The sequence below is a fragment of the Protopterus annectens genome, chromosome 4.part0 (genome assembly GCF_019279795.1).
Source record: "Protopterus annectens isolate FY-2018-M chromosome 4.part0, PAN1.0, whole genome shotgun sequence".
Classification (NCBI taxonomy): Eukaryota; Metazoa; Chordata; order Ceratodontiformes; family Protopteridae; genus Protopterus; species Protopterus annectens.
The window spans coordinates 582,554,051-582,567,256 of record NC_056733.1 but is presented as its reverse complement, the minus strand read 5'-3'; the positions used below and the strand labels follow the sequence as shown (position 1 = coordinate 582,567,256).

At 39.0% G+C, this 13,206-nt stretch overlaps 1 protein-coding gene across 1 annotated transcript in view; it reads left to right on the top strand.

Annotated features, from left to right (window-relative positions):
- The window catches only part of MYO1H (myosin IH), an 835,299-nt gene that overhangs the window by 633,219 nt on the left and 188,874 nt on the right, over positions 1-13,206 (top strand). The window contains exon 26 of the mRNA XM_044068514.1: positions 11,711-11,760. Coding sequence (XP_043924449.1) covers positions 11,711-11,760 — 50 coding nt within the window. The remainder of the gene's footprint in view (positions 1-11,710; positions 11,761-13,206) is intronic.

Genomic DNA, 13,206 nt, shown 5'->3' with positions numbered 1-13,206 from the left:
ACACAAACTCTCCAATGTCTGCCTGAACTATTGCACCTCTGGATGACTCCTGCCCTAGTGGATCTGAGGTTATCCCACTAATGGCAAATGAAAGGGCTCAAGTTCAACAGGGGATAAGTCAAATAACAGTGCATTTTTCTGTAAGTTTTAGGTAATTCTTTCCTTCCCCCATTGCCTGAGCCAGATGATATCTATCAAGAGTTTGAAAATTAACTCATGATATACCTCTACACCTAACCTAAAGTAAGATTCTATAAGTAGCAATGTTTGGCTTGAATTAGGTATGTGAGCTTATTAAACAGGCAAAACAGATAACATGTCTGCAGTTCATTTCCTTCAATTTCCTCAGTTAAGTTCATAGGTTCATAGCAGGTTACTAGGCTAATGGCCCTATAGCCCTTACAAGCCTAGCCATATTTATCATGAGTTGCCCCAGTTGTCAGTGGTTAGGTGAGTGAAAGGTTTGCAAAGGTAAGGGTCTATCGTAGTTAATACTGACTTCCTCTGTCCAGAAGGGACATGAACACCACCCCAAGAGTGAATTTGCTGTCAGCCATCCATTGATCTAGGTTGCATTTGAAGACGGTCAGGGATGGGCTCTGTTTTACATGAATTGGAAGCTTGTTCCAGAGAAGTGGCAGTCTCTGGTATGTGTATCTATCTGTCCAGCATAACCTGTTCATGTCAGAGGCTAGGTTAAGATCAGTGGAGCGAGTGACTCCCATGCAGTTTGATTTACAAATGTGTAACATTTCCATTAGGTCCGGATCAGAGACTGTCCTGTAAGCCAGACACAGGTCACCCCTTAGCAACCTGTAGGAGACAAAATACAGTGACAGGGCTTTCAGTCTTTCTGTGTAAGACTTGTTTTATGTACCCTGTAATTTCTTGGTGAGAAACCTCTGTGTTCTCTCCAGTTGTTGCAGGTGTCTGGTGAGGTACATGCAAAAGAAAACATTATACTCAATTACTGGTCTGATGAGGGCAGAGTATAATGGAATTATAACATCTTTAGATCTAGATGCAATGCCTTTACTTAAAACATGTGTCCCACATAGAAGGATTTCCTTACTACTGTGGATATATGGTGGTCAAAGTTCAGATTGCTATCAACCTGAGTACCCAGATCACATAGTGCTGGGTCTACACTTAGGGGGTGCTTTCTATAATGTAATTAGCAGAGATATCAGCTTTCCCAAATGGAATAATAATCATATTTTTGCATTTAGCTTTAATCCATGGCTGTGGCAGCAATCATTTGTCTGAATTAGCCCTGTCTGTAGTATATTACCATTGTTGGAGGATTCAATGATTGTTCCCAATTTGCAATCGTCAGCAAACTTGGTCAGCCACAGGCTGTCCAAGTTTGCCTGGACTTCTGAGAAATAAATTCTGAACAGTAAGGGACCCAGCACAGAACCCAGTGGCATGCCACTGGTGACTGCTCTTTTGCTAGAGGTGAAGTCACCCACTTTGACAGTATGTATCCTGTCAGTGAGCCAGTTCACTAACCATCTGGTAATGTACGGGTTAATTCTCAGTTGTGAGAGTTTCTCTATAATACCTGAGTGGGGGATTGTGTCAAATGCCTTGGCTAGGTCAAGGTAGGTGGTATGCACTGCCTTTCCCTCGTCTAGGGCCTTGGTGACTTTCTCGAAGAAGTCAACCATGTTTAACAGTCATGATCTACCTTTAATGAATCCAAACTGGTTTGGGTCCAAAGTTTGGAGATAACTTATGTTCTTATTAATTAAGGTCCATAATGACTCTTTCCATGGCCTTGCAGATGAGGCTAGTCAAGTTTATGGGCCTATAATTCCCAGGGTCGGTTGATGGTCCCCCTTTGTGCAGAGGGATTACTGTTGCTGTCCTCCATTCCACCAAACATAGTCAGTTTGCAGGCCGTGATTAAACAGGGATCCAAGTAGCTCTGCTAAGTCATGATAAGGTATTTAAAAGGCAATGTAGGATGTTGTCTGGTCCCATTGATGCCATGTTCTTGGCCTTGAAGAGCACAGAGGTGACCTGCTCTCTTGAGATAATAGGCTATGGAATGGTGGCCTGTATACTTTGGGGGATGACTGTAGGGGACAGGGCATCAAGTTTGCTGCACATCTGTCAGCTAGCAGGTTGGTTATTACCTCCGGATGAGTATGGGTGGTGCCATCCACAACCAGTTCAGCACGTAGCTGGGTATTCCCTTTTAGATGTTGTTGTGTAGCCTGTTTATAACAGGGGTCCACCAGAGTGGCTTATTTTTTTTGGCAAGACGTGGTTTTAATTCAGTCAAGTGCAGCCAATTCTAAACAACTGCTTAAGTGGTTATACAGGTGTACACCTCTGCATAGCAGTCCACATTATCTGTGTTCGAGGGGGCTTTGAAACTTCTTATACCATCAGTTAGAAGGAAGTAATTTGTCTTTGAGAAACTGTTGTGTTTTTGAGCTTGATGAGGTATCTGGTCTTAAAATTAAATCAAACGAGACTGATTTATGGTACAGTCTTACAGGGGAGGACATCACACTGGGCCAGGGGGGGAGGGTGCAATGGTCTCCCATGTTACTGAGTACTATGTCCATTTCAGCCTCTTGTGTGTGTGTTGACTAGCTGTTCCAGAGCATTTTTATTGACAAACTTGTATGCTTTTCCTGTTTCATGCAGGGGGTGCCTATAGCTAGCTATGACGTGGTAGGGGGCTTTGCCTATAGTTAAGTGGACATGGAGTAGCTCAAGAGAGTCATACTGTTTGGCCAGTCTCAAGGTATACTCATTTTTAATGAAGATGGATACACCCACTCTTCTGGTTCTTTCACACTCAGTTTGTGGTCTGAACGTATGAAAGGTATTGTAGCCTTACATGGCTGGGGTGCTTTCCACACCTTTGAACCATATACCAGTGACTGCACAGACATCAGCATCTTCCAAAGTGAAGTGTGTTTTCAGACTGTGCAGCTTTTTGTTTAGACTCCTAGCATTATACAGCAGTACCTTGAGTTTATCTAGAGAGAATTTTATTATGTTGAAAGGTTGGTTATTTTGGTACTGCCTAAAAAAAGCACAATAGTGGCGGCTAATGCCTTTGCCCATATCCAAAAGCCTAGAGGAGACAGGTGCAGACCACCTCTGGCAAAGAAGGGTAACCTGTCAACCATGTCTTCCCAGGCTGACAGATATTGGATCCCCTTGGATTGACACCAGAAGCTAAGCCAATTGTTAAAGTCAATCATTTTTCTTTGTATTGTGGCATCAGCCTTGCAGAAGATAGAATGCTGCTTAAAAACTACTCAGTAAGCTCAAGCCCATCAGCCTAGCTGCTGACAACTTCCCATCAGAATTTCTCAAAGCTGCCTCTGAAGTCGTAGCCTACCCCATTTCTATCCTCATCAACTGCTCTAACTCTGAGAACCATGTCCCACTAATTTGGAAAGTCTCCTATATCACCCCACTGCATAAAGGTGGAAACTCTACCGAGCTTACTAATTACAGGCCTATTGCCATTCTTTCACCTCTCTCCAAAATACTAGAAAAATGTATTCACTCCCAGCTTCTAAACTACCTTATCTCCAATAACCTCCTATCAAACACACAACACGGTTTTTGCCTCCACCACAGCACCACAACTGCCCCTCCTCAGTTTTACTAACACAATAAATGAACACATAAATCAGAATAAATATGTCTCGTCCATCTTTCTAGATCTCTCAAAGGCATTCGACACAGTTTCACACCAAAAACTGCTGTCAGAACTGGCCACATTACATCTCAGTCATTCTTCCCTAGCTTGGTTCCACAGCTATCTAACCGAACACCAGCAGGCTGTTAGATGGCAACAGGAGCTATCATCTTTGCTCCCTGTTAACATAGCAGTTCCACAAGGCTCCATATTAGTCCCCCTACTTTTTACCATCTTCACAAATCAACTCCATAAATCCACATCTCTCGCCTCTGTCATCCAATACGCAGATGACTCTACCCTGATATGCTCCTCTAACACAACTACAGGCTATAACACAACAATCCTTCCTAGAAGTAGAATCCTGGCTAACTAACACTAACCTCATACTGAACCCAAACAAGACCAAAGTCATGCTGTTTCTTCCCACCAAAACACCCAATCCCTCAGCCACTTTTCAAATCCACTCCTCCAACAACACAATCATAAACACCAGCTCACAAATTACTAGGTATCACAACTGATAGCAAATCAAAATTCGACCTACACCTCTTTCAAACCGGTAAAAAAACACATCAAACTAGGCTGTCCTAACCAAATTAATCTTTTCCTAACTAGCCATTCTAGACTGAGCATTGCCAGGGCTTATCTCTTAACTACTGTTCTCTATGCGTCTCCCATCTTTACAAACCTTAACAAAACTGACCTTACCAAACTTGAATCAGCCTACAATAAAATAGCCAAGATCGTCACTAGCTCCCCATATAGGTCCCACCACTGTTTTGCCCTACAACAAATAAATTGGCTAGAATTCCCACAACAACTAACCTATACCCAACTTGTCTTTACTCACCAACTAATATACCAGTCAAACACAACCCCAGCCCTACAACAATTACTCAAACCATATGCCAACACTCGGCAACTCCAATCCTCACACAAACACTCCTCCAAGTATTCAAAAGCAACAACAAAGCCGGGGATGCCCTCTACTCCCACCACATTTCTAAACTTTGGAACTCAATCCGTCAACACATCCTAAATGCTACCAACCTACACCAATTGAAAACTCTGCTCAAACACCACTTCACTAACAACTGGCTTTGCTCCTGCATCAAGCCAGGCTAATACCACATAAGCCCACATCAAATTTCATCCCCTAAATTTTATAGTCTCCATGTATACCCCACTCCCACTTGTTAACACCACCTATCAGCTACCTACAATAAGAGTATAATTTGATAATTTATTTTCCGTTTTAAGGATACACATATGTAAAGATGGACCCCTGCCCTCAAAAAAATATATATATATATATATATATATATATATATATATATATATAAAACTTTACTATATTGTAATAACTTTCTCCTTTTCACTAAAGTGCCTATTGCATACTGTACTTTTTTTATTGTCTCTAGATATTTCTGTTAAATTCTATGTAAAACTGACACTGTACCTGTCAATGTTGTTCTTGTTTTATTGGAGCTTTTCTCCACGGGCCTACGCTGAAAATGGGCTCACACCCAGATGGACTATCCCAGTCAACAAATGTAAAATAAATAAATTATACGTGCTTGTGGCACATAATCTGAGAGTGCAGTCATGTCTCTCTTCATATAGACCGGTGAGGTATGTCTCAAGTCACTCACCCCCATGTTGAATATGATAGAGTCATACTGGTACTTGTGGTTGAGTGACTTGATGGATCCTGGCACCTGACATGCAGTCAACCATAACCCTCTCCTTATACAGCCTGATGAGGGGAACATATGTGTGTCTCACAATGGCATCACCTATGACGAATACTTTAGGTTTTTTGTGTTACGCCTTATGGGATTATTTGTTGAGACACTGGTGTGTGTGTTATTATGCATTATGGTTGTTTTTTGCCTTATGTGTGCAAGTAGTTTCTGTTTGGCAGGCCTCTGAGCTTTTGGTAATTTACTAGTGAGTACCTCCGTATATGTGGGTTTATGTGTTATATCCTTATTTAGTGTGGGAAGTGTGTGTGTGCTGACAACCAGTTTGGCATTTGATTTGTCCTTATGTGAAAGTCTTGCCTCCAGTTTTGTAATCTCTCACATAAAGTATTTGTTTCAGGAGTAAGTGGTTGTCAGTATATATGAGACAATTGCTACATTGCCTCAAAATGCCCATGTCTATCAGGCTGGCCAGAGAGATAATGGGAAACTACCCATACATGAAAGCAGGTTAATACCGTATGTTTTATTAGGGAAAGGAATGGGTTAATTTGACAGGACTGTACTGGTACTGCTGACACTACAAGAGCAACCTATACTTTGTGTAGGCTAAGGTTGATCAATAAGGCAACGCGGCTCAGTGCACAACCGAGTTGCTCCTACAGCAGTAGAAAAGCTTAAAAGGGTTACATTGACAGCTGTTTAGGGAAAACTGAGCTTCTAGGCTTTTGCGTCTATACAGGGCACTGCTAACCACCTCTGTGTGAAGAGCATCACCGTGCAAATGTGAGACTCAAATACGAGCAAAGAGAAACAAATTATAATTTAACTACCAATCAGGAAAGCACACAATAAGTCTTCCACTAGAAATCCCCAACTCTGACAGGTTATATCAGCACACTTCTGTTACAAGGGAGCAGAAAAACACCTTCTTATTGTAGAATAGCTGGTTTGGAGCCCAAGTGTAACAAGACTACACAAACTACCTACAACAGCTCTACAACTAACAGATACACTGTAATATAATGAAATTAACTATTTAAAACAGCAGTAGACATTTTTTATTTGCTGTAGCATGCAAAAATAACAGCAAATAGCTTATGAAACTGCTAAACTACAGTCACAGTATATAAGAGAAGTACAAAAAATACTTATTTTTGTCTTTTCAGTAGTGAATTGCTCCAGATGAAAGCAGATTCCCAGCAATCAGTAGCAAAGTCTCCAAACAATTAATAGCTCTGAGTATCTATACCAAAGCCTGTTTAAACTTGAGGCTTAAATACAAGCAAAGAGAAACAAGTTTCAGGCTGACTACCAGTCAGGAAAGCACACAATAAGCCTTCCACCAGCAATCCCCAGCTCGGACAGGTTAAATCCGCACACTTCTGCCACAAGAGTGCAGAAGAACACCTTCTTAATGTAGAATAGCTGGTTTGGAGCCCAAGTGTAACAAAACCACATAAACTACGTACAACAGCCCTATAACTAACATATACAGTGTAATACAGTGCAAATAATTACTTAAAGCAGCAGCAGACAGTACATATTTTCCTTTGAAACTGCTAAAGCACAGTCACAGTATATAAGAGAAGTGCAGAAAAAAAAACTTAGAGCCCTTTTGTGTGCTTCCCAGTTCAGATAGACCAGGTAAACACCTACTGCCACTGGATGAATAATCACAGTCCTCCTAATGTAAAAGCACAGAAAAAGAATGTCTGGAGTGAAATGCTAGCACAAATAAACTTAAAAGATACAAAATGGTACCATAAGCAAACTTAAAGACACGAATACCGCAGTTTACTTTAAACAGTTTAGAAAAGGGTGATCATTCAATGAAAGTACTTTGTTTGGGTTCAGGCACCTAGGCAGCGAGACATTTCCCCTGTGGTACATTTGACTGGGGACAAATGGCTGAAATTACATTCAGCTGCAGAAAAATATGTCTGTTTGCAAATTCCCTGTGGGCAAAGAGAAGAATGTGTTGCCATACCTACAACTTCAATAACCAAATGCACATGGGGAAAACAATGTCCATGGTCCCCAACGGAACATGAGCCAGCAGGCAATATGGCAGGCATAAGCAGCAGGCTGGCCAGAGGACATGTCAGTGGCAGTAAAAATGCAGTGCACAATGGGCAGTGCTTTTATAATCAGTGTGTGTGTCCCACTACCCTCTTCACAGTGTCTAGGGAACATTACCTAAAATGCATACTGGAGCATAAATGTGACTACAGAACCAGGCAGGATTTTCTGAATGCTGTAGCACACTTCTACATGGCTTAGTCACACAAGTATGTACTGTACACTAAGCACAACAATCATTACTTCTTCTGCCTCCATGCATTTGGTTATTAAAGCTGTGGGCATGGCAGTATGTGCTTCTCTTTGCCCACAGGGGAATTTACAAACAGCCATATTTCTCTGCAGCTGAATGTCACTTCAGCCATGTGTCCCCAGCCAAAATGTACCACAGGGAAATGTCTCGCTGCCTAGGCGCCTGAACCCACTTTGTTTGTATAAATGAGCCAAGAGCCACTCAATTGTACAGAATTTATAAAGGCACTAAAAACAAGATAAGCTCATTAATAATCCTTTCAGCCAATAAAACTATATGCAGAAATCTGAAGTGTTTCCCACCCTAAACAGACCAGATCATTTTTCACTTTTTGAAAAGGGCTTTAAGTTCATCCCAAGGAAACAATTTGATATGATGGATTCCCTAGTGAAACTTAGATTATTCACAATGAAATTAAATCTAGTAGTACATTTTACTTAGACCAACAGTACTTCTTGAACAAATTATGTAAGAAAATGATGATATCTGTAGAAGGAATGTATTTAGTCCAGCTCTGCACTTCACTATCCAAGCCTTCAAGAAGGCGTGTGAAGGGGATATATACAAGTTAGCAAAAACAAAGAAAAATATTTCAAGTCCAATCTCTGTCATAAAGAAAGGGAAATGTTAAATTCCCTAATGTACTACAAGACAATACGCATTATGAAACCTGTCAAAGGAGGAGTCATGGTGATTTTTGATGCTCTTAACTGCTTTAGTGCTACATGATAGTGAAATCTACATACAGGTTTAAAAGAATGAGGTACACTAGCCCACAGAAAAACAGATTTCCAGCTAGAAGAATTTCTGTTGAAAAAAAAAGAATCTCACCTGTTATTTACAGCTTTTTAAAGAACTCCAGTCCCATGATTCCTACAATTTTTGAGATTCCAGAAATACACAAGAACATTTTAACCACCCCCTCTGACCAGTTGTTATAGCACACGGATCCAAGACTTATCCATTGGCTATATAAACAGATCATGTTCTGAAGCCTATTTCTGGTAAACAAACATATATATTGAAAGATTTTTTGGGGAGGTTAAAAAAGATTATGTTATCTGACAGTTGATGTCATAGATTTGTTCACTTGTATATCAAATGAAGATGGACTGAGATTACGCAGAGGTAATCCATTGTCTTGCAACTCTCTCAAAACAAGCAAAATCACCTTGATTACTGATTGTATTTCTATTGTACTAGACAACAACTTTATATAGTCCAAAGGTGAAATATTTACACCAAAGAAGAGCATAGCAATAGAGGCTGTATAAATTTGGTACTATATGCTTGGGAAAAAATGCATTTAATTCTAACTTTTACAAGTGCTTCAGATTGTATTTGTGATTTTTGGATGACATTGTTATTTTATGGAGCGGCCCAGAAATATTGGTACAGGAATTTATTGAATATTTAAATAGTACAACCAAGATCATGAAGTTTACACTCACCTTTATCAGAAATTCAGTTAACTATCTTGACACCACTATTACACACTCAGAAACTGGTTTTACAGCCACTATATATATATATATATATATATATATAAATCAACATTTAGTAATGCATATTTACACTATTATACTTCAGATCCTTTCAGTTACAAGAAAAGTTTAGCTAAAGGACAAAATATTAGGGTGGCTCAAATTACATCAATATTTGATTGTTTGGTAACAGAAATAAAGAAATTGAAGGACATGTTTATTGAGAGGGGCTACCCAAGTGATTTTGTAGAAATAATTACTAACATAGTAACTGAAAAATGGGGTGATAGATATAAACCCCTTTTAGGTGTTGGGCTAAGTAGTGGCAAATATAAGGGTAAACAACTGGGTGAAACAAAAGGAGACAAACTTGAAAGAGCTTTTTGTAGTTCAACATAATATGGGAGCAAAGAATATTAAAACTATTTTAGAGAAAAACTGGATATTTATGAAAAGTAACAACTTAGTGTTTAATACAGTAGGTGAAAAAATACATTTTGTTTAAAAGATAGCAAGTAATGTTAAGTGGTTGCTTGAACAAAACAGAACTAGAGAAGTAGATTTTCTTAATCAAGGATTAAAGGACACTCACAACTGTGTTTTTTTTTGTAAGCAATGCACATATATAATTGGATGGTGAAAAAATAACTCTTGAAAATAATCTGGACACAGCCCTTACACTACAAAAATGGTATTGTTTAACATCAGGCATTGTTTATGTGGCAATATGTTCAGGTTGCTCAGGTTTTTATGTGGGCAAAAACTGAATTCCTGCTCAGAAATATAATCTATGGACATAATTATGACATAACTAAGAAAAATTCCAATAGCACACTATACAAACATTTGTTAAATTGTGCTAATTTTCAAAAGTTTTGTTTTGGTGTACTCAAAAAGGTACCCAGGGACCCACGGTGAGGTGCATGGGGGACCAATTTGGAGTACAGAGACCTTCTGTGGCAACTCAAGTTGAATGCCAGCAGCTACCCTGGGCTGAATGAACATGTGTCTTTCAAAGTTGTACTTTGGTTAAGATCAGAAAAGCTTTAACAAATTTTAATTTCATTCTAGATTTTATTGTTCAAACCAATTAGAATTTTACTATAAGATAATGGAAAATTTCAACAGTAAGATGTATTATTCATTAATTAATAATATGTTGTACTATACATGTTTTTAAAAACTAAGATACTCTTAAACCAATAATGAGTTGATTTTTTTTAAGTCTGGTGTTGTAACTTATATAAACAACTCGTGAGGTTCAGTGCATCACAAACCTATGGAATTACAAAGGTGCAGTATACCTTTAAGGACCTTTAAGTGTTTTCAGGAAATGATGTCACTGAGTTTATAAAAGGAAGTTGACTTGTTATGTATGTATTCTGATGAAGTCTCGGGAAGTGTGTGGGATGAAAGCATGCAAAATATCAGGTTTTATTATAAATACGTTGATTTTTATTTAGTACAAGCTCTGGTTTCTGGCTCCATCCTCCTTTGTGCATAATAGTTGTGGCTACTTGTTGAGTGCATTCACAATGCTGATTAATTTTGGTTAATGGTTGACAATGTACAAGAATGCACAATACCTGGGGTTGAGGAATGTACCCTTTCCCTGGTATTGTGCAATCTCGGAGTTAGTATATATAACTAGCAGGGGGGTTGGGGTGCAGCCCCTCATGTGGCTACAGGAGGCTTGCCCCCCTGTATGTAAAGTATATTTTAAACATTTTATGTATTGTTTTAATTTGCAATCTCCAAGGTATACCTCAGCCCACCATCGACACTTGTGAACTTCAATCAGATTAGTATACCCATATATGTTTGTATATGATGTGCGTACATGTTTGTGTGTGTGTGTGTGTGTGTGTGTGTGTGTGTGTGTGTGTGTGTGTGTGTGTGTGTGTGCGTGTATATACATTTTGCTTTCCTATGTCCACCTTATTTGGAATCTAATTTTTGTCAAATCTGTCAGGATTGCCACTTATATAATGCTGTTGAGATTGTAGCAAGGTTAGAAAGTGCCAGTAACTAGTAGAGTCTGGCTAGCTGGCCTGAGTACATTACTAAAGTCCTGTGTGTCATTATGCATCATGGGCTACTGTGCAGGAACATTATTCCTCCAGCAAGGAAATGTGCATATTTATCAGGATGCTTTGATAATTATCTTTGTACAATATTATTAGATCCAGAAAAAAGTAATAAAACGTGATACATATACTAGGTATCTGGTAGTAGAGTTTCATGTTTTCAAAATGTATTAATTGCAAATGTAATTACCTTTTATGGTTATATTCAATGTTAGTTATTTTAGATGAAAAGCAAGGATCATGAGTCTGCCTCATTTGAAAATGTTACTCTACAGTTGAATATATTATTTCCACAGGCACTACTACCTTGACCTAACAAATTATATACCAGATGTGTATGCCCCCCTGTAATATTCATCAGTATAATTTTGTATAATATAGCTGGTATATAAAGAATCTGTATATTAACCATCCTGTTTCCACAGGTGAACAAGATGTAAACGTCAAAGTTATGCAGCTAATCCGAAATATTAAGGTGAGTAAACTTAAGTAATTCAAGTGATGACTGCTAGTGCATTTAAAACTATTTTCTTAGAAAATCATAATTATGGTATAGTATCCTCTTTGGGTAGGTTATAAAATTAAACTAGACAGGCCAATTTTTTACATTGGAACTTCTGATGAAATTTGAAATCTTGTCAATGGATTCCTGTTTCTACTACTGATTGAAAGCAGCTGAATACTGAAAAAAGGGAAATAACAGTTCTGGGTACATTTGTTAGGCCAAAATATGTTATGAACTCAGGTACTCCAGAAATTCAACAGCCAATTATTGCATTACATTGTGAGAAACAAAACTATTTCTTATAACAAGCATGCTTTATGGTGCCAAGAGTAGATACAGCCTAGAAGTGACAACTTCCGGTTCAAACACAATTAATTTCTTGAAACATACTGTGCACTCTTAAACAATACTTGTTACTTCTAAGTAGCTTGGAGAAATAATTTAGCATTAGGTAAAGAAGTGAGATTTTACCAACAAGCCTTACATGTGTTGTCTTCATTTGGATCTAGGGTGTCACTGTGAATACTTTTTCAGGCAAAAACAAAACAGTCACACAATTAAAACTGTCTTTACACCCTCTCACCACATAAGGAGCTTCACCTTCTATACCAACAAACTTAGTATAATCAGCTCTGAGCTTCCCACACCCGCAGAGTACCCACTCCATTCTGATAATCATACTAGTCAAACTGCATGCATTAAAAGCAGAGGTGTGTGTTGTATGACTATCCTGCTTGACCTACTACAATCACCCTTCTTCCTCCCATCACCTCAAGTTCTTTGAGTGAATGACTCCTGTACCAGCTTCTTTTAATTCAGAAACCAACCACCTTGTTTAAGCAATCTGTATATGAAGTGGCAGTCAGTGCATTGCAGATATGTGAGAGAAAACTGACATCGGCTGAAGAAGAGCAGTGCTTTACTCATGGTATCATTCTGAGACATGAAAAAGGGAGAAGCAGGAAACTGGCCATTCTAAGTAAAATGGGAGATATACAGCAATTGTCAGTGTCTGCTTTCCCATCCAGAATACCCACAGTGCAGGTACAGACAGTTGAGTGCAGTGCTGATGTACTGCACATATACACAAACCGGTACTTGTATAGTGATGAAGTGCTGAATACCTGCAGTCCCATATAGTGCTTAAGTGCTGCATACTCACATACAATCTCATATGGTAGAAGGAGTAGGTATGCACACAGTCTCATATGGCATGTAAGTGCTGCATGCCCACAGTCCCATATGGTGTTTAGGTGCTGCATGCACAAATAGTCCTATATGGTGTTTAGGTGCTGCATGCATACATAGTCCCATATGGTGCTGGATGGACACATAGTCCCATATCATATGGTGTTTTGTGCTGCATGTGCACATAGTCTCATCTGGTGCTGAAGAACTACCTGCACACACACACAC